General features: G+C 35.7%; 1 protein-coding gene across 4 annotated transcripts in view; it reads left to right on the forward strand.

Annotated features, from left to right (window-relative positions):
• YTHDC2 (YTH domain containing 2) overlaps positions 1 to 24,912 on the forward strand; it is a 62,941-nt gene extending 38,029 nt beyond the window's left edge. The window contains exons 20-28 of one of the 4 annotated variants that reach the window (XM_005866468.2): positions 1,896 to 2,022; positions 3,186 to 3,391; positions 3,742 to 3,937; positions 7,280 to 7,389; positions 8,744 to 9,036; positions 17,712 to 17,883; positions 22,182 to 22,385; positions 23,137 to 23,319; positions 24,539 to 24,912. In XM_005866468.2, coding sequence (XP_005866530.1) covers positions 1,896 to 2,022; positions 3,186 to 3,391; positions 3,742 to 3,937; positions 7,280 to 7,389; positions 8,744 to 9,036; positions 17,712 to 17,883; positions 22,182 to 22,385; positions 23,137 to 23,319; positions 24,539 to 24,619 — 1,572 coding nt within the window. In that variant the 3' untranslated portion in view covers positions 24,620 to 24,912. Of the gene's footprint in view, positions 1 to 1,895; positions 2,023 to 3,185; positions 3,392 to 3,741; positions 3,938 to 7,279; positions 7,390 to 8,743; positions 9,037 to 9,570; positions 9,745 to 17,711; positions 17,884 to 22,181; positions 22,386 to 23,136; positions 23,320 to 24,538 lie in introns of those variants that run through there. The other 3 variants (XM_014539911.1, XM_014539912.1, XM_014539913.1) reach the window with 3 other exon arrangements.
• Positions 24,913 to 25,245: the final 333 nt, after the last annotated feature.

Below are 25,245 nucleotides of genomic sequence, written 5' to 3' on the forward strand. Positions count from 1 at the left end.
GTGCGCCTCATAGTGACTGGTTGAGAAGTCCTTCTGATTGTTCCACCCTTAGGGTCAATTTGCATATTACCCTTTTATTATATAGGATAGAGGCCTGGTGCACAGGTGGGGGCTGGCTTCCCTGCCCTGATGTGGGCCCCACATTGGGGTGGGGGTCCCTGCTGGGGCGCGGGGCTGGTCCGGGTGAGGGGCCACGGCCATTCTGGTCTCTGATCGTTCTGGTCATTCCGCCATTTTGGTCGCTGGGCTTTTGTTATATAGGATGGATAATGCATTGCTCTTAATTGAGTCTGTGATATCTTGTATTATCACAGATCAGTTGAGTGACAATAATTAGAGGAAGATTTGGAGAATTCCTGTCTATTCTTTGCTTTTCCCCAGCTCCTTGAAAAGAAGAGGGGATAAATTACTGCTTTGATCTATCGGTTTTATTTCAAAGCAAAAGAACTCATTTTAAAAGAGGAGTTATTTTATATAGCACATAGATAGTTTCTAGAAATCCCACTTTCCATTCTCAGACTGATTAAGAGGTTGATACAGAGGCTATTTTTGGAGGAATGGAGGATTCTTAGATATAAATGTACTATGATGGCTTAGTTTTAAAGGCTCTATACCAGCGGTTCTCAACCTGTGGGTTGCGACCCCTTTGGGGGTTGAATGACCCTTTCACAGGGGTCGCCTAAGACCATTGGAAAACACATATATAATTACATATTGTTTTTGTGATTAATCACTATGCTTTAATTATGTTCAATTTGTAACAATGAAATTGGGGGTCACCACAACATGAGGAACTGTATTAAAGGGTCGCAGCATTAGGAAGGTTGAGAATCACTGCTCTATACTTTTGTGAAGGACAATTAGCACCTGTATTTGAAAGGTAAATATTTTTACATAACTGCTCATTTAGGTTTCCTGATACTTAGTTCTCTCATTGAGATTTTTATAAACTCAAAAGACTTTCTTAGCATTTGAGTATATATTAACTAATGATAAATCACAAAGTCTTAGATTTTATTTTTTATATTTAAATTTTAAATTATTTTTTTTTCTTTTAAATATATTTTTGTTGATTTCAGAGAGAGGAAGGCAGAGGGAGAGAGATAGAAACATCAATCAGCTGCCTCCTGCACTCCTCCTACTGGGGATCGAGCCTGTAACTTGGGCATGTGTCCTGACCAGGAATTGAACCAGCCACTTCTTGGTGCATGGGATGATGATCAACCAACCAAGCCACATCAGTCCAGTGTTAAATTATTTATTTTTTAAAAAATTGAGGTATAATTGGCATATAAGTTTCAGGTGTACAGCATAATGATAAGATATTTGTATATATTACAGAATGATCACAGTCAATCTAGTTAACATCCATCTTCAAACAGTTATAATTTTTTCTCTTGTGATGAGAACTTTTAAGATCTACTCTCTAGTCTGTTAATTAGATTTATTCTGAAGATTATTTCACAATATATACAAATATTGAATCACTATATTGTACACCTGAAACTAATATGTTACATGTCAAGTATATCTCATTAAAAAAAAGTTTATTTTAAAAAAGTTCTTCTCTCTTAGCTACTTCCAAATATGCAATATAGTGTTATCAACTATAGTCCCCATGCTGTACATTATATCCCCAGCGTTTAAACTTCATTTATAACTGACAGTTTGTGTCTTTGACCACCTTTACCCATTTTGCTCACTTGCTGGCAAGTATCAGTCTGTTCTCTGCATCTACATTCTTTTTTTTTTTTTTTAAATAAAGTCTTAGATTTTATAAAATAATTAGAAGAAGAAGAATTGACCTTGAGTGGTTAATGTAGTGGTTTTCAGTTACTTTGTTGCCTAAGAAGTGTCTGGTACATGTATTATGTTATATAATTATATTTTTATAGGCATGGCAGAAAGCACGAAGTGATGGGTGGGAGCGAGCCTTTTGTGAAAAGAATTTTCTTTCACAAGCTACCATGGAAATAATCATAGGCATGAGAACTCAATTGCTCGGTCAACTTAGAGCATCAGGTAATGTTTTCACACAAAGAACCTATTTAAACCACTGAGAGAACCCTGCCAATACCTCGTAGTATTTCTAGTATTAACTGATGCCATCTTATATTATTGTTATGACATTATCACATTTTTGTGATATTCATTACCTGTTTTGTAGATTTCCATGTGACCTCAGCTTTTGTTTGTTGAAAAAATTGACACTGCAGAATTGTCATTGAGAAATGTGTGAATACCTTTTGATACTGTTGGCAGTGAACACTTTAAAATGTATTTGTTGGTAAAGATCAGTTTAGATATTACAGTTATATTTTATCACTATTAATAAACAGTTATTTAGCTCTATGAAATATAAATTATAAAAAATTAAGTAGCTTGATACAAATGCTGGCCTTCATATTTTTGGAACATAAAACAAGTAATCACTTGAAGGCATTTTGATTTTTTTTTATGTAGCTATTTTATTTTAGAATTGCTAATTCCTTTTTGAGTAGCATAATACATTGAAAAAATAGAAGATAACTACCAGAGTCTGGATTTACAGATGAGCTGAAGTGCCAAAGTAATATAAGGAATAAACCACAGGGTTTAGAGTTGTCTCAAATATGGGACAATATGAAGTACTTTTGGAATTATTATTAGAATGGTTTAGGTTTTCAGCTATGTTTTAGTGTGTTTCAGATAGCAGCTTATGAATAACTTGACTGCAAGAATGTGTAATTTAAAAAATATTTTTATTGACTTCAGAGAGGGAGGAGAGAGAGAGAGAGAGAGAGAATCAGTGATGAGAGAGAATCATTGATCAGCTGCCTCCTGCTCACCCCACACTGGGGATTGAGCCCGCCACCCAGGCATGTGCCCTGACTGGGAATCGAACTGTGACCTCTTGGTTCATAGGTCATCGCTCAACCACTGAGCTCTGCTGGCCAGGCAAGAATGTGTAACTTTTAAAAAGTTTCTAAGCCCCCAATGAATCTTCTTCTTTTTTTAGCATGAGCAAACGTAAACTTTCTTAGAACATTGATTCTATATTTTAAATTAGATTTTATTAATGATTGTGGAATTTGAATATCATTAAACTTACATAGGTCCTACAATTTTTTTTATAAAAAACACACAAATTTAAAAGTATGTTGTGAACAATAGGAAAAGTAGGTGTGGTTTTTTCCTCTTTCTAGGTTTTGTTAGAGCACGAGGTGGTGGTGACATTCGAGATGTTAACACAAATTCCGAGAATTGGGCTGTCGTTAAAGCTGCATTGGTGGCAGGCATGTATCCTAATTTAGTCCATGTGGACAGAGAGAATTTAGTATTGACAGGGTCAAAGGAGAAAAAAGTACGGTTTCATCCCACTTCAGTTCTCAGTCAGCCTCAATATAAAAAGGTAAAACATTTTTAATGCTCTTAGGCCTTGAGGTGAAACTCATCTAATTTAGATGGTTGAAAAATCAATGAAAAATGTTCTACATACTGACCTGCTTTAAGAAATTGATTATATATATGTGTGTATAATTCATTATTGGGACAAAATTTTGATTGACTCTTAGAGCTGAAAGAGTTAATGTGTTAAGTAATGAGAACTTTTGTACAAACTACATGAGCAATGACTTGCTTTAATTTTTGTTTGGGTATGCATCACCCATTTTATTAAGGGACGTTTTACAGTTTAAAATTATTACCAGTAAAGTAGGTGATAAACATAGTTAACAATTTTTAAATTTATTTTCCTGATAGATTCCTCCAGCCAATGGTCAAGCTGCAGCAATTCAGGCACTGCCCACAGATTGGCTTATTTATGATGAAATGACCAGAGCCCATAGAATAGCTAACATTAGATGTTGTTCAGCAGTGACACCCGTCACTGTATTGGTATTCTGTGGACCAGCTAGGTTGGCAAGTAATGCTCTTCAGGAATCTTCATCCTTTCGAGGTAAATGTGTTATGAAGGACATAAAAATCTATTTGAAATGAAATTTTTTCCTTTTTGCTAAACCAAACAAATTTTGAAATTATAAAAACTTACATAGTGTTAGCTCCCTTTTGATATAAGACTAATTAGAAAATACTAAAGCATACCACTGTTCTTGAAATTAATTAACTTGATTTGTACATTTTTTATTAATCTTGCTGATAGGAAGTTTGTTTTTCTCTTCCACTGAATTTAAATGATTAACAAAAATAAAAGGTATTTGTTTAAAGGAAATAATAGTTACCCATAATCTTATTACCCTTATGTAAACATATTTAATATTATATATTTTTCTGTAGATATATACATATTTTAAATTATTTTACCCATACTATTATTTTATATTCTGCTGTTTTGATTGTATAGAATATAAAAAACATGAAATATTTTATATTAATGGCTGCAAAATATTCTATCATATTAAAGTGGTATATTGTATTTAAAATGTTTCTTTACAATTGGACATCTTGATTGTTTCTAATTTTTTCCTATTTGGTGACTCAGCAAATATTTACTATTTGAATAACTGCTATATGTCAGGTATTGTGGTAGGTATTGAGGATGTGACAGAAAACAAAATAGACAAGTTACTTCTGTCCTTAGGAGTTTACATGGTTGTGGATGGTAGTCAGACAGCAAAAAAGTAAGTGTTTTATATAGTACTATGAAAGAAATAAAGCAGACTGCCTTAGGGATGACCTACTTTAGAAAGAAACCCTAGACAAATTTCTCTGAGGAGAAGTGATTTAAGCTGAGACCTAAAGTATGAGAAGAAGCTAGCCATGTGAAGATAATAAATAAGTTGGCAAGGGCCAAGATTCTGCACTAAGAAATGATCTAGGAATTGACCTAAAGGTATGTGATTGGAAACACAGTGATCAAAGAGAGAGTGGGGTGGGATAAGGTTTGAGAACTGATGTTTTTCTTAATTTGACCTACAGTTTCATGATTTAAAGCTGTTAGCCTTCCTTCTATCATATATAATATCCATTTTTGTTAGTTTTATATATTTTGAGTTCTGTGGTGTTTTTGTATTGTTTTGTTTTTTAAATCCTCACCAGAAGACATGCTTAGAGAGAGAGGAAGGAAGAGGGAGAAAAACTTTGATTGGTTGCTTTCTCTAAGTGTCCTAATCAGGATTGAGCCTGAAACCCAGGTATGTGCCCTGACTTGGAATCTAACCGGCAACTTTTCAGTGCATAGGACCATGCCCAACCAACTGAGCCACTCTGGCCATTCTAGTTCTGTGTTTTGACCGCTATAGATTCAAATTGAATAATCTTTTTCTATACTGCTCACTTCAGAGCTGAAAAAGTTTCATTCTTCCATGGACCTGATAAGTACTCCGTTTTTTTTCCTTCTTTTGCTATAATTTGATTTTTAAGATAATTTTTTCAACCATGTTGCATTGACTCTGGTTTAAAATGTAGATTTCATGTTTTTCCAAGTGCTTTCCCCTCATCTGCACCAAAATAATCCTTATGTATTGTCTTTTAGAAGGCTTACATTGATTTCATATTACGTTTGGCATGGTAAAACTCTCTGTCTTCTTTTCCTTTAAATTTCTGCCTTTATATTATAATGTTATTCAATAGTTTTGTATTTTAATAAGCTCTAATATCTGGTGGAGGATCTACCCGTAACTCTTTGCTGCTTTTCTATTAAGTTATTTGATAATCTTACCTATTTTTTTTATGAATATTGAGTAGTCACCTTCTTATAAGCCTTTTGGCACCAAACAGTTCTTTTGTGATTTTAATTTAGTGTTTGCTTCCAGCAAATTTAATATATTCTTCTATTTAGCTATATCTTCTATTAAATTTAGCAATTTTTTGGTAACTTTGTAAAGGTTGGATATATTTCTTAAGATGATTCTAAAGATGTTTTGTTTCTGTTTTTGAATTATTATGGTGAATAGGTTTTCTTTATCTTTGCCTGTTGTTCTTGCTTAATAAGAACTCTACCTCAAAGAGTATATTTTATGTACTCTGTTACTTTACTAAGCTCTTATTAGTCCTTTGGATTCTCTATTTTTTAAGTTATATTACCTTTAGGTGGTAATATTTTAATTTGTTACCAAAATTTATTTTTTCATCTCTTTTTCATGATATTGGAAAACCATTAAATGGTCTACTTTGTCTTTTTTAATTTTAAAGGTTTAAATTCTAAAGTTGTACCATTGATTATAATGTTAATTCTTGTTTTAATAAATTATTTTATTCATTAAATTAAGGCAGAATTGTTCTGTTTTTAATGTTTGAAAAATGTGTTGAATTTGTTAAGTAACTTTTGAGCATTTGTTCATGTAATCAGAATTTGTTTCATTTATTGATGTGGTGTATATTTTTTTTATGGAACTACCATCATATTGTTCCAAGAATAAAACTTTCTTGGACTAAGAGTAATTTATTGCAATGCTAAATATTTTGCTAGCACTTATTAAAATTATAATATTTATGTTCATTAGTGAGGCTGACCTACATAGAGTTTGTGTGGTGTGTACATTTGCACATTTAAATATCTTTAGGTTTTTTGTTTTATCAGTTTTAAGGTTAGGTTTAGATTCTCTCATTAAAGAAACTGGCTATTATTTGATTTCTTGAAAGTTTGAGAGACTTGGTGTTCTGGATTTCTTTGTTGTTGTTCTTTAAGGACATCTTGAATTTCTTCCTTAAATAGTCTGAGTTTTTCTATTTTTTATTCTTTCAGTTTTAGTAATTACTTATTCTTTCAGTTTGTTTTATAGAAATGAATTTTCTTTGAAGGTTTCAAGATTCTATAATTCTTTTAAGCTTAACACATTTTGAACCATTTTTACAATTTTATGCTCAGTTTTGATTTTGTGGTTAGATTTGTGCTTTTTTCTCCCTTTATTAATTTATCAGAAGATTGCTTATTAGGTTTTAAGGAACTGGATTATAGTTTTAACTATTAATAACATTTGTCTTCCCTAATATATCATTCTTTTCTTTACTATTTTTAATGTTTTTATTCCCTTATGTTCTTAGTTTTCTTCTTCATCTACTCATTATTTAAATATTTTTTTGGATTTTTTAATTTCTTTTTTGTTTTTTTGCCGTGTGATTAGAGATTGTAGTCTTTACAATTCCTTTTTCCCCCCTCCTTTTAAATATTGAGATTTAATTTGTGACCTATGGGGTTTAGAGAACTCCCCACACAAATTGTTAGTATATCAGGAGGATTTGTGTAAATGTGGTATGTCAATCTATATTTGCTTATTCTTTTTGCTATAATATAAAATGGTTAAAGTGAAAATTTTTCTTTCAATATTTGTTTGGACAGCGGATGGTATTCCTAATGATAGTAGTGATAGTGAAATGGAAGATAGAACTACTGCTAATCTGGCAGCTTTGAAACTTGATGAGTGGCTCAATTTCAAACTAGAGCCTGAGGTAAGTTGCTCTTTAGTAGTGTGATCCAGTTAGTATGATCTGATAAACAATATAATGAAAATTATATCTTTAATATTGGGTTCTTAGCATTAGAGAATACAACTTCTTTTTCAGTTTTGGGCCCTCAGGTATTCTCTGCTGCATTGGGGTTTAATCCAACAGTGGATTTGAAAAACGTAGGTGCAGATCAGTATTTATGCATGGTAATATTTTGAGTATTTCTGTGTCTATAAGGAAATATTGAGTATTGGGTACACAAGAAATCCCTTTATTTTAACTATTTCTAAGAGAAAGATATGAATTCCTTTCTGTTTCCTCTTTTTACATATCTCTGAATTGGGAAAGAGGAATGTTTCTTTTCAAATTAAAAATATTTCTTGACAAAGCCTACCCTTAATTTCATCTCCACTTTTAAAGGTCATTTTATAGCTTTTTGTTTTGTTTTGTTTTGTTTTGGCAGCTAAGCTGTGAATAGTCAACAAGGGCTAAATTTACCTTTTTAGGATTCTTCCATCATTTGAACCTACTGTATGTAGTCTCACTTGAATATCCAATAGCCTGTCACTTCACTGAAATTGTTCTTGCTGAGGACAATATTGTCCTCCATGTTGTCAAAACCAGCCTGCTGTCCTTGACAAATTTGACCTTTTCTCATTTTTGGCAGTATTGTCCATAACCTTCTTTTTGTAATTTTATCTTTCCCATTTTTCCTCCTCACCCCTGTCCCAACTTCTTTGTCACCAGATACTGTGACATTAATCTTTCTTGATTCTTCTTCTTTCTAGAGAGGCCATTTCTTCTTAGGTTCTTTCACGGACTCTTCTGTATGTGTTTGTGCCTTAAATGTCAGATGTTCTCCAATACTTTGTGCTTTGCTTTTTTCACTGTCTCTGCACAGTCCCTAGAGACTACCTCTAACCATTTATGCATTGATGACTACCACGTCTATATCTAGCTTAGGCCTTTCTCTGGACATATGAATCCAGCTGCCTTCTGGACATCATTATTTGGATGTTCCACAGTCACTAAAATAAAATGAATGGAACTAAATGTATTTTTGTTTGTTTACTCTGCTTTTGTTTTTTACTCTGCTTTTGTTTGTTTACTCTGCTTTTGAGATATTAATCACACTCTACCACATATTGTCTCTCTCAATAAACTGTTTCATTTGATTTTGTACCTCAAATATGGTAAAGAAGAAATTTTATTTCATTCTTGCAATAAAAAGAATGAAAGTAGTAGTAAATTATATGAAATGCAAACCTTGTTCTTTGGAAACATTCAAAGACCCTTAATTAATAAACAAATAGGTGCTTGCAAGCATATTTGAACTGAAGAAACTATTTTATTATAGGCCGCCAGTTTATTGCTGCAGCTCAGACAGAAGTGGCACAGCTTATTTTTACGCCGAATGAGAGCTCCGTCTAAACCGTGGTCTCAAGTTGATGAAGCAACCATTAGAGCAATTATAGCTGCTTTAAGCACTGAAGAACAGTCTGCAGGTTTACAACAACCATCTGGGATTGGCCAAAGGCCAAGGCCTATGTCTTCAGAAGAACTTCCTTTGGCATCATCTTGGAGGTCAAATAATAGTAGGAAAAGTTCAGCAGATACTGAATTTCCTGATGAGTCTACTACTGCAGAAAGGTAAATTAATGGCTTGAAACAGGAGACATTTTCTCCAGGAAAAGGAGTTATTTATTATGGAATTATGTGCTTTTATAATATTTAGAAATTACATTGTTATCATGTAAGGAACACAGAAAGGTCACAGTAAAATGGGAAGAGATTTTTCCTTTTAAAACCTCTATATAAAAGCCTAATATGCAAATTGTCCCCTTGGGAGTTTGACCAGGAGTTCAATCGCTTGCTATGACATGCGCTGACCACCAGGGGATGGTGCGGTACTTGGCAGGTGTTGGCAACACAGCGCCAGTAGCGGGCGGCAGTGGAGGCACTGCCAGCCCCGATAGGCCCCAACAAGAGCGGGACCGTGGTGGGATGGTGGAGCAGGTGAGCAGGCAGCGCCAGGCCAAGGTGGGGTGCCAGGCGGGGCTGCAGGGCTGTGAGGCTGGGGGCTGGGGGCGCAAGCTGGGGCTGCAAGGCTGGGGTTGCGAGCTGGGGCTGCTGGGGTGAGACAGGGCCGGACATGCCCTGAAGCCCTCCTGCGGTCCCTTCTAGGCAGGCCAATCTCCCGTGCTCCCTCCCCGGCCGGCCAGCCTCAATTGTAGCTCTGTAGCTGAAAGAAGCTGGCGTCATCACTAGAATATGTCTGAAGACCAACTATTGGCACAATGTACTTCTGCGGCCGAAAGAAAGCGTCATCATCAACAGAATATGTCTGAAAAACTGTCATCGACAAGTACTACCAATACTGGTAGGAACTGCCTTCACAGCAAAAATTAAGTAAATGAGGATACAATTATCGAACATAGTTGTGGTGAAATGACTGTTACATGTCAGTTTTGCCTATTACTAAAGTTCTCCAATGGAAAACCATCTGATGGAAAATTTACTCAGTGTTGCAGCAAAGGTAAAGTTTGTCCAAATGATATAAGTTTTCCAGAATACCTGGCATATTTTAAAAAATTAATGATAAATGAAGATTCTGACAGTAAAAATTTTATGGAAAATATTCGTTCCATAAATAGTTCTTTTGATTTTGCTTCAATGGGTGCAAATATCACTTCATCATCAGGATATGGGCCATACTGTTTTAGAATACACGGTCAAGTTTATCACCGTACTGGAACTTTACATCCTTCAGATGGTGTTTCGCAGAAGTTTGCTCAACTCTACGTTTTAGACACGGCCGAAGCGACAAGTAAAAGATTAGCAATGCCAGAAAACCACGGTTGCTCAGAAAGACTCATGATCAATATCAACAACCTCATGCATGAAATAAACAAATTAACAAAATCATACAAGATGCTACATGAGGTAGAAAAGGAAGCCCAATCTGAAGCAGCAGCAAAAGATATTGCTCCCACAGAAGTAACAATGGCAATTAAATATAATCGTAATAGTGATCTGGGTAGATATAATTCTCCCTGTGTAACTGAGGTTGCCGTCATATTTAGAAACTAAGATGGAGAACCTCCTTTTGAAAGGGACCTGTCCATTCATTGTAAACCAGATCCCAATAATCCGAATGCCACTAAAATGAAACAAATCAGTATCCTGTTTTCTACATTAGATGCAATGACGTATCCTATTCTTTTTCCACATAGTGAAAAAGGCTGGGGAACAGATATTGCATTAAGACTCAGAGACGACAGTGTAATCAACAGTAATACCAGACAAAATGTAAAGACATGAGGCACACAAATGCAGTATTATGGATTTCATCTCTCTGTGCAGGACACGTTCAATCCTATTTTAAATGCAGGAAAATTAGCTCAACAGTATATTGTCGATTCATATTAAAAAATGGAAGCAAATCGGATAAATTTCATTAAAGCAAACCAATTTAAGTTGAGAGTTGAAAAATATAGTGATTTGATGGATCATCTCACATCTAGATCTGAAAATCACAATGTGCTGATTGGTAAAATGATAATACTTCCATCGTCTTTTGGGGGTACTCCCAGAAATATGCAGCAGCGATATCAGGATGCTATTGCAATTGTAACAAAGTATGGCAAGCCTGATTTATTCATAACCATGACATGCAATCCCAAATGGGTAGGTATTACAAATAATTTACAGCGCTGGCAAAAAGTTGAAAACAGACCTGACTTGGTAGCCGGTGTTTTTAATATTAAACTGAATGCTCTTTGAAATGATATATGTAAATTTGATTTATTTGGCAATGCTACAGCTAAAATTCATGTCACCGAATTTCAGAAACATGGACTGCCTCACGCTCACATATTATTGATATTAGATAGTGAATCCAAATTATGAATGGAACGTGACATTGACCATATAGTTAAGGCACAAATTCCGAATGAAGACCAGTGTCCTCAACTTTTTCAGATTGTAAAATCAAATATGGTACATGGACTATGTGGGATACAAAATCCAATATTAAATATTAAAATATTCTAATTATTTTTTTTTCAATGTGCATGAATCCGTGCACCAGGTCACTAGTAATTCTTATGAGTTTTAAGATAATATGAAGGATTTTAGGCTACCGGTATATGAGTTATTTAATAAGAAATTTTTTTTTCAGGAAAAACTCAAAATGTTTATTTTTAAGAATTCACAAATTTAGGGTCTGTTGAGAAGATAGCAACGTTTTTTATTATACATTTTAGTTAATGTATGTCAAGTGGCATCTTTCCTAGGTACCCTACAGCAAGAAGTGATGGCTATAGCCATTTAAAAGAACAACCCACAAGTATTACCTATATATCAATATTGCTGACTAGTATTCCTACAGAAAAATCATCTATTCATTCAGTGATACATTGAATGCCTGTTGTTCTTGGTATGAGGGATAGAGCAATGTACAAAACAAAATAGACCTCTTCCTTCAGAGAATTTACATTTTATTGAGAGGCATATAGTAAGTAAATAAATTTATTGTGACAAAATTTGTTTCAATTTAATCAAATTCTTTTATTTTTTCTGGCATTTAGCAATTGGATGTGACATTTTTATTATATGATTGTCAATAGTAAGAAAGCTCTTCTTGAATTATTTATCCAAAAATATATTATGATATAACTAGAGGCCCAGTGCACGGATTCGTGCACCACTGGGGTCCCTTGGCCTGGCCTGCGGGGACTGGGCCGAAACTGGCTCTCTGACATCCCCCGAGGGGTCCCGGATTTCGAGAGGGTGCAGGCCAGGCTGAGGGACCCCACAGGTGTACAATCGGGGTCAGGGAAGGACCACGGGAGGGCTGCAGGGCATGTCCGGCCTGTCTTGTCCAGTCCCAATTGACTGGACCCCAGCAGCAAGCTAACCTACTGGTTGGAGCGTCTTCCCCCTGGTGGTCGGTGCACATCATAGTGACTGGTCGAACAGTCGAATGGTCAGACACTTAGCATATTAGGTTTTTATTATATAGGATATGATAGTGGTTATAATGAATCATTGGGCATGGTTCAGAACTATTTCTTGTAAACACATTTAATAGAATCAAATATGTTTCTTTTTATCATTAGAAAAAATTTTCTTACCTTGTTGATAACAAAGACTACATTTTGCCTGTAATGCTAGTTTTGGCAATATTGGTGGAAAGTCTCTGTAGTAAGAATGTGATTTCACTGGTAAAAAAACTGAAAATAGAAACAATGGAAACAAAAGATATGTGATGTTCAAGGGTCAGATGGGAATTTCATTACCTTCTTTTGATCAAATTTTGCATATTTCACAGAAGCATAAAGGCTTTATTAGTTCAGACTTCAGTGAAAGAGGAATAATATTTATTGGTTTCCAAGTTCTTCAGATATCCAGTTTTAGGAATAATTTAGTCAGTTGCCAAGAAAACCACACATTGTGCGCAGCTGAACCTTTCTGATGTAGACCCTCCTAAACAAAAGAATAGTAAAAACCATATATTCTATTTAGACATCCCCCACTTTTTTGAAAAGATTATTCTAAAAGCTTACTTGAACAGCGAATATTTAGAATGTGCACATACATCTCCATAGATATTTTAATGTGGTCTTATTATTCCTACACCTTTCTGGCATTTAGCAATTGGATGTGACATTTTTATTTATTATATGATTGTCAATAGTAAGAAAGCTCTTCTTGAATTATAAAAAACCTGTTAGATTCATAGAGAACTCTGTGTGTGTGTGTGTGTGTGTATGTATGTATAAACGCATATGTATTATGTGTGTACCTATATTCACATACTAACAGAGTTGCACACAGACTTTTTTTGGATAAAAACTTCCTTTTTTCTTTATAAAAGTAATACATATTCATTTGATAAAATTTGGAAATACAGAAGAAAATCAGAATTATAAAGTGTAATTAGTTATACTTAGAAACTGTCTTATAAGTTCTTCCCCCCGCCACCTTGTGATACCAGGATCAAGCATTTCCTTTTCTTACAAGTTGTAGCCTGACATTTTTCATTCTCTTACCTATTGAACAATAGGACTTTTTGTAGAATTAATGGATAATGCCTAGAATTGATGTATCTTGGTGAAGAATAGAATGAGGACTCTTAGGAAGATTTATTTTTGAAGAGAGAAGTTATCATCTTTGTGGGATTACTTCTTAGAGAAAAATTATTTATAGTTAGAGTTTTCACTCTAGGACAGCAAGATGTAGATTAGATAAATGTTTTCAATAAAAACACTTTTTGTCAGTGAATTTCATTTATTTTTAATATAATAAATATCCTTTGATAAATATAAAAATAGTCACATATTCTATTTGCTTACATTTTCTTTCTTTAAAAAAAAAAATCCTCACCTGAGGATATGCTTATTGATTTCTTTTTAGAGAGAGAGGACAGGTTGGGGGGGGCGGGAGAGAAAGAAAGAAAGAAAAAGGAAGGAAGGAAGGAGGGAGGGAGGGAAAGGAAACGGAGGATTAGGCTAAAAAGAAGGAGCGAGGGGAGAATTAAAGAAAAGAGGGGAGGCAAGATGAAAAGAGATAGGAGAGCAGGGAAAGGAAGGCGTGCAGAGAGCAAGACAGAGGAAGGGCAGTGATAGGCAGGCAGGATGGGATAGAGAGCTGGCGGAGCAGCCATGGCATTGTGCAGTCCGCTTGCTTGCCGGGCCTTTGCCGGGGACAGGCTCCAGGCACAGCGGCCACTTCTGTCCTGACACAAAGGAGGAAGAGGCCTTCTCTCCTGCCCTTCCCAGCGTCCTGCTCCTGTGGGTACACTAGGCTCCTGGGATATAGAACCCCATTTCAGCCCAGGCAGCCTTCCAGGCAGCTGGGGCTGAGCCATGCTCTAGTCAAGGAGCAAAGAAGACATGATGAAGGAGCTTTCACGCCCTGCTCCTCTTTTGCATCTCTGCCGGGCCACAGGGCCCATCGGCCCCAATTTCAGCTTTCCTAGAAAAAAGATACCCCCGAAGAACCTCTTCTATGGGCCTCTGCTTTGGGGGAGAGCTCTCACGCAGAGTGGCTGCGAGCAGATGCCCCTTTCTCTCCTAGCCTCTTTGGCCACTGCCTTTTTTTCAGCCCTGCCCAACCGGCAGAGGCAGCAGCATGGGGCAGCTGAAATCACAGCTGAAATCCTCCGGCCCACACTCCCTGCTGCTGTCAATTTCCCCATGAAACTGAGGGGAGATTGTCACCTTAGTTATAGAGCATGAACTCAGACCCTCCCTACTCAGGCATAGACAGAGCTGTGGATCAGGAAGTAGGCCTCGCCCACAGCCCCCTCCCCACCAATACCCCATTTTGCCTAGGCCTTGCTTAGAGAGTTGGCCTTGGAGAGGGGGGGAGGGGGGGCTGGGAGAGGCTGGGAGCCCCTGAGTTCAGGCCCAGGTCCCGGTGCTTCCACAACTGCATATGGCCTGTACCCCATTCTCTGTATTTGGAGGTAGGGTGGCAGGTCAGGGCTCTGAAGCAGATTTTCAGGCTCCCCCAAATCCAGGCCTCTAGGGACGGGAGCACAAGGATGTGGGGACACCACGAAGGAGGGGCTTGTCTTCCCAGGTTCAGTCACTCCTACTGAATCCCCTGGCAGATTCCAAGACTCCCTTTCACCCCTTCAATTTTCCTCAGCGCAAGTGGGGGAAACTCAAGAGATGGTCATTGTGAGAGAGAACATTGATTGGTTGCCTTCAGTATGCACCCAACCAGGGATTGAACCTGAAATCTAGGTATGTGCCCCAGTTACATCCACACCTTTCAATATATGGGACAATGCTCCAACCAACTGCATACTGGCCTGGGCTGCTTATATTTTCAATTAACTCTTCAACTCTACATTTGAAGCGTTGTACATTCTGCACCTCAGCCTTATAATATCCTCCATCCTATAAAGTTTTTACCTAAAATCATATTTTGAATTGAAAATATTTAAGAATAGTTTAAGAAACTATTAAAATACTAGAAATTGCCCATGTCCCATCCCAAAGCCAAACTAATGTTTTTTTCTTATCATTTTCAAATAGTAATGGCAAAAGATTTACGTAAGAAAAAATGAGCTGTAAGTGAGTTCTATATGAGAACTCTTTGTTCCTCCTAAATGAAAATTTAGGTGGAATGGTTTATGCTGCAGTGGTTCTCAACCTTCCTAATGCCGCGACCCTTTAATACAGTTCCTCATGTGGTGACCCCCAATTTCATTGTTACAAATTGAACATAATTAAAGCATAGTGATTAATCACAAAAACAATATGTAATTATATATGTGTTTTCTGATGGTCTTAGGCGACCCCTGTGAAAGGGTCGTTTGACCCCCAAAGGGGTCACAGGTTGAGAACCGCTGGTTTACGGGAATACTTTGTTTCTACTTGAATGAAATGTTTTGGGGAAACCAAATAAACATGAGAAAAAAGCTAAAATAAGGCTCAGAGTAAAAGATCAACTTGAAAACCACAAAAATAGGTTTTTAATTCTATTGAAAATATCATTTTTACTTTAATAAGGTTTTGTCTTCATTAAGTTCTGTCAGCTAATTTTCAGGTCAGTTAGGTACCAGGGTAAGAATGATGGAATGTTAGAAGTTGTAACTAAAAAAGTCATTGAACTTCGGTTATGAGAGGAAAAAAATCTTTGAAAAGTTAATTTTTGTACTTCTAATCAAGTTGTTAATGATTCATATATGCATACATCACATTTTCATTAATGTCTTTAAGTTTTAGCTATTTTATTTCATTTGTGAAAGGAACAATCCTTCATCTAAGATATTTATAGAAATGGAAAAAATTGTGGGCATAAGCTATTTCAACTTGTCTTGTAGGCAGGACTTGCAAGACTCTATGGAAGCTTGTGAATTATTGAACACTTACCCTTTTCTGCTTTAAATTTATTCATTATAAATATTGTGAAACACAGCAAAGTAAATGAAATACTATAGTGAACTCCACAGCCCTGATTCAATAATAACCAAGATTTCATCTACTTGTTGGTAGCCAAATATTTTTTCCCTTTGCTTTCTTTTTTTGTTTACATATTTCAAAATAAATACCATACATCCTGTCATTTTACCCTTCCACATTTAACTATGCATCTCTTAATACAACAGGCATTTTTTTCTACATAATCAAAATCCAATTACCAATTTCAATAAAATGATAATTTCCCCAGTTCTCTATAGATTTATTTGAATTAGCATCCAGGGAGGACTTATGCATTGTACCAGGGTGTTGTGTTTCTTGAGTCCCTTGTGATCAGAGCAGTTCCTTAGTTGGCCTTTTTGAAGAAACTAGGTCAGTGGTACTGTGAGATGTACAGCAGGTCCTTGAATAACATCATTTCATTCAAAGTGTTTCATTATAATGTTGATGAGATGACATAGTAACTTAACTCTTGTTTATGTTGATTAGCCTATGGTAAAATTGGTTCATTATACATCATTTTGCTTAAAGTCACAGAACTTGTTGATGACACTGAGTACTTACTGTACCACATTCTGGATTTGTCTCTTCATTTCTCCTGGCGTTATTTGTTGCTATATTCTAAGTAGTTCATGTAAAGTGGTAGTTATCTCTCAGTGCTTGATTAGATCCAGTGTTTGGGCAAGAATATTCTATAGGTGGATATTGCATGATTTTAGGAAGTACTCAGTTTATTTTTAAATGTCTGGTTGTTCCACAAATATATACTTTTTAAGCTCATAAATTAAGAGACTTGTCCAGGATCATATACCTAGTTAGTTGTAAATTTAGTACTGTCCTAGAAATCTTCTATCCTGACTCTAGTCCAGCATTATTTCCACTTTACCTTACTACAATTTTTAGTATGCTTTTTATATCTATTTTACTTGGCTCTAAGATATGCTGTGGAGGTGGAAGGGAAGTGGAGTGGGTGATATTCTTGTAAAGGCCATTGGCTTAGATGTAGTTTAATAATTTTATAATGTTAAAGACATTAAATGTCAATATAAAATATAATTGTTAAATTCTCTCCTATACCATCATAAAGGAGGAGATAGGGATTTGGTAAGGGGAATAATACTTGGGTAATTTTTAATATTAAGTTAAAGACTTTTGTAGATTGTCTTAAAAATATATTTTTGCATATTTGTTTTTGTAAACTGTACCATAGTAGTCCAACTGTTTCTTAACTTCCAAATGTAATAGAAGAATGAAATTCCCTTTTAAAAAATGTCCTATCAACTATAATGTCTTTGAAACTTTGATTTTAAATGGCATTTGCTTTGTATTATGAACTTACATATAACTTACATATAATGGGTCGTCTTTGCTTCTTCCTTCTCACTCAAGAGTATTGATGAAATCTCCATCTCCAGCACTACATCCACCTCAGAAGTACAAAGATAGAGGAATTTTACATCCTAAACGAAGCACTGATGACCGACCAGATCAAGCTTCTGCAAAGTCTACAGAAGATTACCCAAGTCCTTGTGCTAGCCCTTCTCCTCCATCCTCAGGAAAGGTAGAGTATCTAAAAGTTGATGTAGCAAGGAACACATTTGTAGCGCATTTAATATTACGTATTTAAAATCATAAACCAATTATTTTCAGTTACTAATTGTGGGCTCTGTTCTAGATATATATTGAAGCTGGCAAACTTGAGACACCTTGAGTAAATTTTTTGTTTCTTTTGCTTGCCAATTTTTTCTAGTTATTACCATGTTGGTGTGTTTTAAAACTAACAGATCATTCACTGATGGCATATAGCTAAGTAGTTCATTATATCCTTTCTACTTCTTTAGAACTTCTTTTTTTTTGTTGTTAAAACAAATAAGAAGATTATCTTAACTTTGGTTTATAATTTCAGAATTGAAAAGAATTTTTTTGTTAATTGATTTTATCAACTCAATGGATATAGTATAAAACAAAACAGGATGGAACTAGGAAGATAGGAAATTTTGATGGGGAATTGAGAACTATGTATCTTTTAAAAAATTTGTAAAATGAATGATTTCTAATGTTAGAATATATTTAGTTCTACCTTCTTGTGTTGTTAGTTCCTGAGTAAGTATTTGACTAGGGTTATTTGTTGTACTGTATGTTGTGTTCTGGTGAACCCGTAACATTTTTGGTGTACAGGGTGACATGACACTCAGCCGAGTCACTCACCTGGGCCCTCTAGCTGTTTTTATTAAGATTTTCTTTTTACCACTTGTTTTTAGCAGTTTGATTTTGATATGATTTAGTCTGGTTTTCCTTCTGTTTCTTCTTCATTCTGTGTATTTATAGTTTTCATCAATTTTGGGAAATGTAAGACCATTACTTTTTCACTTTTTTTGTTGTTAATCCTTACCTGAGGATATTTTTTCCATTGCTTTTTTTGAGAGAATAGGAGAGAGGGAGAGGGAGAGGGAGAGCGAGAAACAATGATGTGAGAAAGACACATCAATTGGTTGCCTCCCACACATGCCCTAACTCATGTGGGGATTGAACCTGCAACCCAGGTACATGCCCTTGATCAGGAATCGAACCTGTGATCCTTCAGTGTGTGGGCTGATGCTCTAACCGCTGAGCAACACTGGCCAGGGCTCTTCACTTATATTTTATATTTCACCTCTCACTTCTCCTTTCTGGGATCCTGGATATACAAATCTAAGGCTACTTGATATTTTCCCACAGGTCACTGATGCTCTGATAATTATATTTCAGTTATTTTCTCTCTGCTTCATTTGAGAGGTTTCTATTGCTGTAACTTGTATTTTTATTTGTAGTGTCTAATCTACTATGCATTCTTTCTAGTGTATTTTTCACTTCAGATACTATAAGTTCATCTCCAGAGCATCCTTTGGGTCTTTAAAAAGTACCTCCATTTCTCCTCTCATCATGTTCATGTTGCCTTTACCTTCTTGAAGATAGTAAGCATATTTATCATAACTGCCTTAATATTCTTATCTCCTAATTGCATCATCTGAGTCTGTTCCTATTGATTAATTTATTTTCCAGTTATGGATCATATTCTTCTGTTCCTTTGTATTCCTTATAATTTTGTTTGGCTGCATGATTTTTGTTGTATTCCTTTATTTTATTTTATTTTTTTTATTAAATCTTTATTGTTCAGATTACATTTGTTCCTCTTTTTTTTTTTCCCCTCCATAACTCCCCTCCTCCCAGTTCCCGCCCCACCCTCCGCCCTCACTCCCCACTCACTGTCCTCATCCATAGGTGCACGATTTTTGTCCAGTTTCTTCCCGCATCTCCCATTCCCCTTTCCCCCCCAAGAATAGTCAGTCCATTCCCTTTCTATGTCCCTGATTCATTATAATCACCAGTTCATTCTGTACATCAGATTATTTATTCACTTGATTCTTAGATTCACTTGTTGATAGGTGCATGTTTGTTGTTCATAATTTGTAGTATCTTTACTTTCTTCTTCCTCTTCATAAAGGATACCATTCAGCATTTCGTATAATACTGGTTTAGTGGTGATGAACTCCTTTAGCTTTTTTTTATCTGTGAAGCTCTTTATCTGACCTTCAATTCTGAATGATAGCTTTGCTGGATAAAGTAATCTTGGTTGTAGGTTCTTGGTATTCAGCACTTTGAATATTTCTTGCCATTCCCTTCTGGCCTGCAAAGTTTCTGTTGAGAAATCAGCTGACAGTCGTATGGGTATTCCCTTGTAGGTAATTGAGACTCTTTCTCTTGCTGCTTTTAAGATTCTCTCTTTGTCTTTTGCTCTTGGCATTTTAATGATGATGTGTCTTGGTGTGGTCCTCTTTGGATTCCTTTTGTTTGGGGTTCTCTGCACTTCTTGGACCTGTAAGTCCATTTCTTTCACCAGGTGGGGGAAGTTTTCTGCCATTATTTCTTCAAATAGGTTTTCAATATCTTGCTGTCTCTCATCTTCTGGCACCCCAATGATTCTGATGTTGGTACGCTTGAAGCTGTCCCAGAGGCTCCTTACACTATCTTCGTATTTTCGGATTCTTTTTTCATTTTGCTTTTCCGGTTGGGTGTTTTTTGCTTCTTCGCATTTCAAATCTTTGACTTGATTCTTGCGCTCCTCTGGTCTGCTATTGGGTGTCTGTATAATATTCTTTATTTCAGTCCGTGTATGCTTAATTTCTAGTTGGTTCTTTATCATAGCATCGAGGGTCTCATTAGTTTTCGTGACTCTCTCCTCAAGTTTATTGACAGCTTCTAGCACATTTTTGCAAGCCCTCAAAATTGCGATTTTTAGCTCTATATCCTCCATTTCTGTCATGTTTTTTTGTCTCCGCATTTTTTATGCTTTCTTGGTGCACCCCCTAGTGGTCTTTGTGCGCAGTCTTGTTCTAGTTAAGCCTTGATTGTTGTAGTTAATACTAGAGGGATTTGACCACCAGGCCGACTGGCTGTGTGAATCAGCTGTGTCTGCCGCGGAAAACTTCTGTCCTCTGGGGAGGTGCTAATCTAGCCTTTGCCTGAGGCGATCCGGCAAATGGCTCTGCGCAGGGCTTGGGCGGGGCGGGCTCAACAGGGCGGGCGGAGGGAGCCGTTATGGTGCCCTCAGTCCTGTTCCCAGAGGCTCTGCTTCTCAGAACCCCAGGAACCGCTGCAAACCTCGGAGAGAAAGCTGCCTTCCAACTGATGCCAGACACTCCCGCTTCTCCCGTTTGAGTCCGAGTCCCCAGCGATTCGCCCGTATCTGGAGCTCAGAGTCTGAGACTCCCCCCTGACCGAAAACGACAACCGCGCTCTCAGCCACCAGCCCGCTTTGCGCGCGCACCTCCGCACCTGAGTATTTTCCACACTGCGCCTCCTCTGAGCCTCGGTGTGCTGTTATTTTTCCTTCTAGTTGAAGAGTCTCTCCTCAGCCAGCCTTCCTGTGGTTCTGGGTGATGTCGTTCCGTCTTGTAGTTGTATTTTTGAAGTGGTTGTTTGCGGCAGCAGTCTCCGGTGTTTACCTATGCCGCCGTCTTGCTCGGAATCCTGTATTCCTTTAAATAGTGTTAGATATCCTTTTGGTATACAGTTAAGTTAGTGGCAATCAATTTAATCTTTTCAGGATTTGCTAGTAAGCAGTGCTAGGGTGGTTCCAGAGCAGTTTTTATCTGGTACTAATTTAGTTCTGATACTAAGGTGTGATGTTTCTGTGGACTAATGACCCATTATTAGTCCAAATTATTTCTATTTTGGTTGGGGATAACAGGAAGTATTCTCAGCCATATGTGTGAGCGCTCAGAATTATCGGGTGTACTTCCTTCCTTTGGGTTTTTTTCTGGCCTCAAGTCATTTTTTCTTACTTGTGTGCAGGTCAGCACTTAACCAAAAACCGTGGGGATCCTCTGCAGTTCCCCATGAGCTCACTTTCTGTGCAACTTCCTTTGGTCTAGTTCACTGCCATGCAAATACTAGTTGCCTGGTCTGTCTCTGCATTTCAGCAAGACCACTGGTTTCTGTTTGTTTCCTTGCACTGTTACCTGGAAACTGTATCCTGGCAATAAGCTGGAGCAATATTTGTTTTGTTTTCAGACTTTGAAGTTTATTAAAATATTTTCTGGAAGTACATTTGGAGTATAAATCAAAGTTGGTAATCCAGGATCCTTTCTTGATAAGGGATTTTGAATGCTCTGAAACTGAGTACTTGGTTTGGGCTCTTTAACCTCATTTTGATTGAGCCTTGTGTAGTTTTTCAGGAATGAATGACAGAGCTGTTCGAATTTGTTGAACATTTGGTAAAATATTTTGGTTTATATGTTCATGAAGATGTTATTTAATGGAGCCTATTGATTCCGAAAGGTCAAATTACCTTTCAAGAATTTATGCATTCTTTTATAGGGGTCAAAATCTCCTTCACCAAGACCAAACATGCCTATTCGATACTTCATAATGAAGAGTAGCAATTTGAGAAACCTTGAAATTTCTCAACAGAAGGGTATTTGGTCTACAACCCCTAGTAATGAGCGGAAGCTAAATCGAGCCTTTTGGGAAAGCAGCATGGTTTACTTGGTTTTTTCTGTTCAAGGATCTGGACATTTCCAGGTGAGCCATCCTGAAGCAGTAAGGGTTCTTCTGGCTGCAGGTTAGACCATAGAGATAAAAAACAAACAACAACAACAAAAAACCCTGGCTTTGTATTACATCGGAATGCAATTTTATCTTAGAATGAGAAATATATTGCACCTCCTCAAGGGAATGATAAATAGGGATCCCTTTGTTTTTGCCTTATCTTACCAGAACCTCTCCAGATAAACAATTTCTGCTTCTGAAGACAACTGTAGATTTACTACTTCTGGGGTAGATTAAAAGCAATGAGAATCTTGAATTTTTGGTAAAATGTTTATTTAAATAGGTCAAGGAAGTTAGTATTGACAATCAAGAAACTGAGTGTGTGTCTTAACTCATATATCTGAATTTATAAAATAATGAATTTGATAATATTATAATTTTTGGAAGTAAAAGCATAGAGGTTAGATTGTATCCATTTATTATGGAATAAATGTGGGTTTAGAACTATTGAAATATTTAGAAAATATCTGTCATATCTGAAATTATGTTAGAAGGCTGGAAATGGTCTTTCCTATAAAATTTGCTTATATATTTTTTTATAAAAACACTTAATAAGTAGCTTATTTTTTAATTTATCTTTATTGTTGAAAGTATTACAGATGTTCCCCCCTTTTTTGTTAGCTATGTATTATTTTTATATTATACTTTCCCCTTAAAAAAACCCTCATAGCTTTCTCAGATAAATTGAATTCACTTTTATCCTTCCACCTCATTTTATCCACAGGGATTTTCTAGGATGTCATCTGAGATAGGAAAGGAGAAGAGCCAGGATTGGGGCTCAGCTGGACTAGGAGGAGTATTTAAAGTGGAGTGGATACGAAAAGAAAGTCTTCCCTTTCAGTTTGCACACCATTTGCTCAATCCTTGGAATGATAACAAGAAAGTCCAGATAAGCAGAGATGGGCAGGTATACAATGGCATTTAATATTTTTCTTCTACTTTTCTTTTTATTTTGTTTTGCTGTTATTTAGTGATTTGTTTGAGGAACCATTGTAAGAATATATATCCTATTTTCCACATGCACATGGGAAATAGTGCTTCAGATTTGTAAAGGAGCTAGTAAAAACCTTCTTGCAAAATATCTCTTATAGAGCTCATTGCTTTTTTAACATTTTGTAAATTTGACTTCTTTCTGTCATTGCATATATAAAATATTTCTTAAGTTCCTTTTTGGAGACTCCTGTTGTCCTCCTAAGACCTAAGATATGATCAAAACTGAGTGTAATTCTGAAGTGTAATTTTACTAAAATCTAAGGATAACAACAGTATCTAAACTCCATTAAGACTTTAACTAATTGTGTAATGTAAAAAAATAACCTTTTTATATTTTTGTGGCTTGTTTTATTTCTATTATGTTTTACCTTGTCTTCATGACATACATTTTAAATTAGTTAGGGTGATGGGAATTAACATACATATGGATTACTGTGCTAACTGTAAAATGAGGTAATTTAATGCACACAATGAATTATTAGCCCAATTTTATGTAGGGTAAAATAGATTCAGAGAAATTAGTTTTGCCTAAGGTCACACAGCTAATAATTTATTTGAACCAGTGTGACTCACTTCAGATTATCACATGAAGAGTGGATTCTTTTTAAAAGCACATATAGTCACAAGAGGACTGTAAATAACATTCTTTTCAGTTATATAAGAATATTTTTATTTTTATCCTAAATAGTGATTTTGAAATAAGTCTAATACCTAAGATAAGATTATTATATAGTCATCTAAGCTAGTCTCTTGGAAAAAAACACTGGAAATATCTAATATGCTATGTTTTATAGTTCAAGCTGAATGCTTTTGCTAAATATCCATTAGAAACAAAATTCATTATTTCCAGATACAAAAAAAAAAAAAAAAAAAAATTCTAGCAGAACTCCATGGAAGTCTCTCATCAAGTTGTCACAAATAGTTGTGATATTTGCAGGTTAACTACAGTCTTAAATGCTTCATAAATCCTAAAGCAAAGAATTAGAGCAATGTATTCCATATAATTTTAGTATGTGCTGGTAGAAAAAGAAAATTTACAGTGATTTTCTTACATTTTTATCAGTGTAGGTATTGGTGATTATAAAATTCAATCCAGTTATTTTAATGTTTATTCTGACTTTTGATTTATCTAGGAACTAGAACCTCAGATTGGGGAACAGTTGCTACAGTTATGGGAACGCCTTCCATCAGGAGAAAAAACGACAACTGATTGACACTCGGGTTATACCATTCTTGACTTTGAGTACTGGCAGTATTTGTGGTCATTAAGGATATCTTTCATTACTTATCTCTTTATCTTTCAACCTTTCAAGAGCACTTAGTTACAGAATGCACTGACTTCCAAAAACTTAGATGGGCTTTTCTGGTTTAGAGTATTGCTTTAGAACCACCATCTTCATATAAAAGAGATAATGATAATTTTAATAGTGATAATATAGAATGATTATGTAATGTTTATTAATTGTATGTTTCTAATTGAATAAAACATAGTAGTTTCATTATTTGACACAACAGCAGTTATTTTAAATATACTTAATTTGAAGTTGAGTATTTCATTTGTTTAAAACACTGAATTATAGTTCATATTGATTATGTTTTTAATGCAAAGTAAGTTTGTTTACTTTTTATTGTTAACACTATTACAGATGCCCCCTATTTAAGTTGTTTACTTTTAAGAAAGGCCTGAATATATCAGTACATCTGTGCACCATTTTAGAAGAGTCAACTCTTAAGATTTATGATTAAAAAGCCAACAAGCAAACAACCAGATTAAAAAATGTTTCTTTTAAAAAATAGTGTGTGCTAATTAAGGACTATTTATTCTGTCATTTTTAGCCTA

The sequence above is a fragment of the Myotis brandtii genome, unplaced genomic scaffold (assembly GCF_000412655.1).
Source record: "Myotis brandtii unplaced genomic scaffold, ASM41265v1 scaffold230, whole genome shotgun sequence".
NCBI lineage: Eukaryota > Metazoa > Chordata > Mammalia > Chiroptera > Vespertilionidae > Myotis > Myotis brandtii.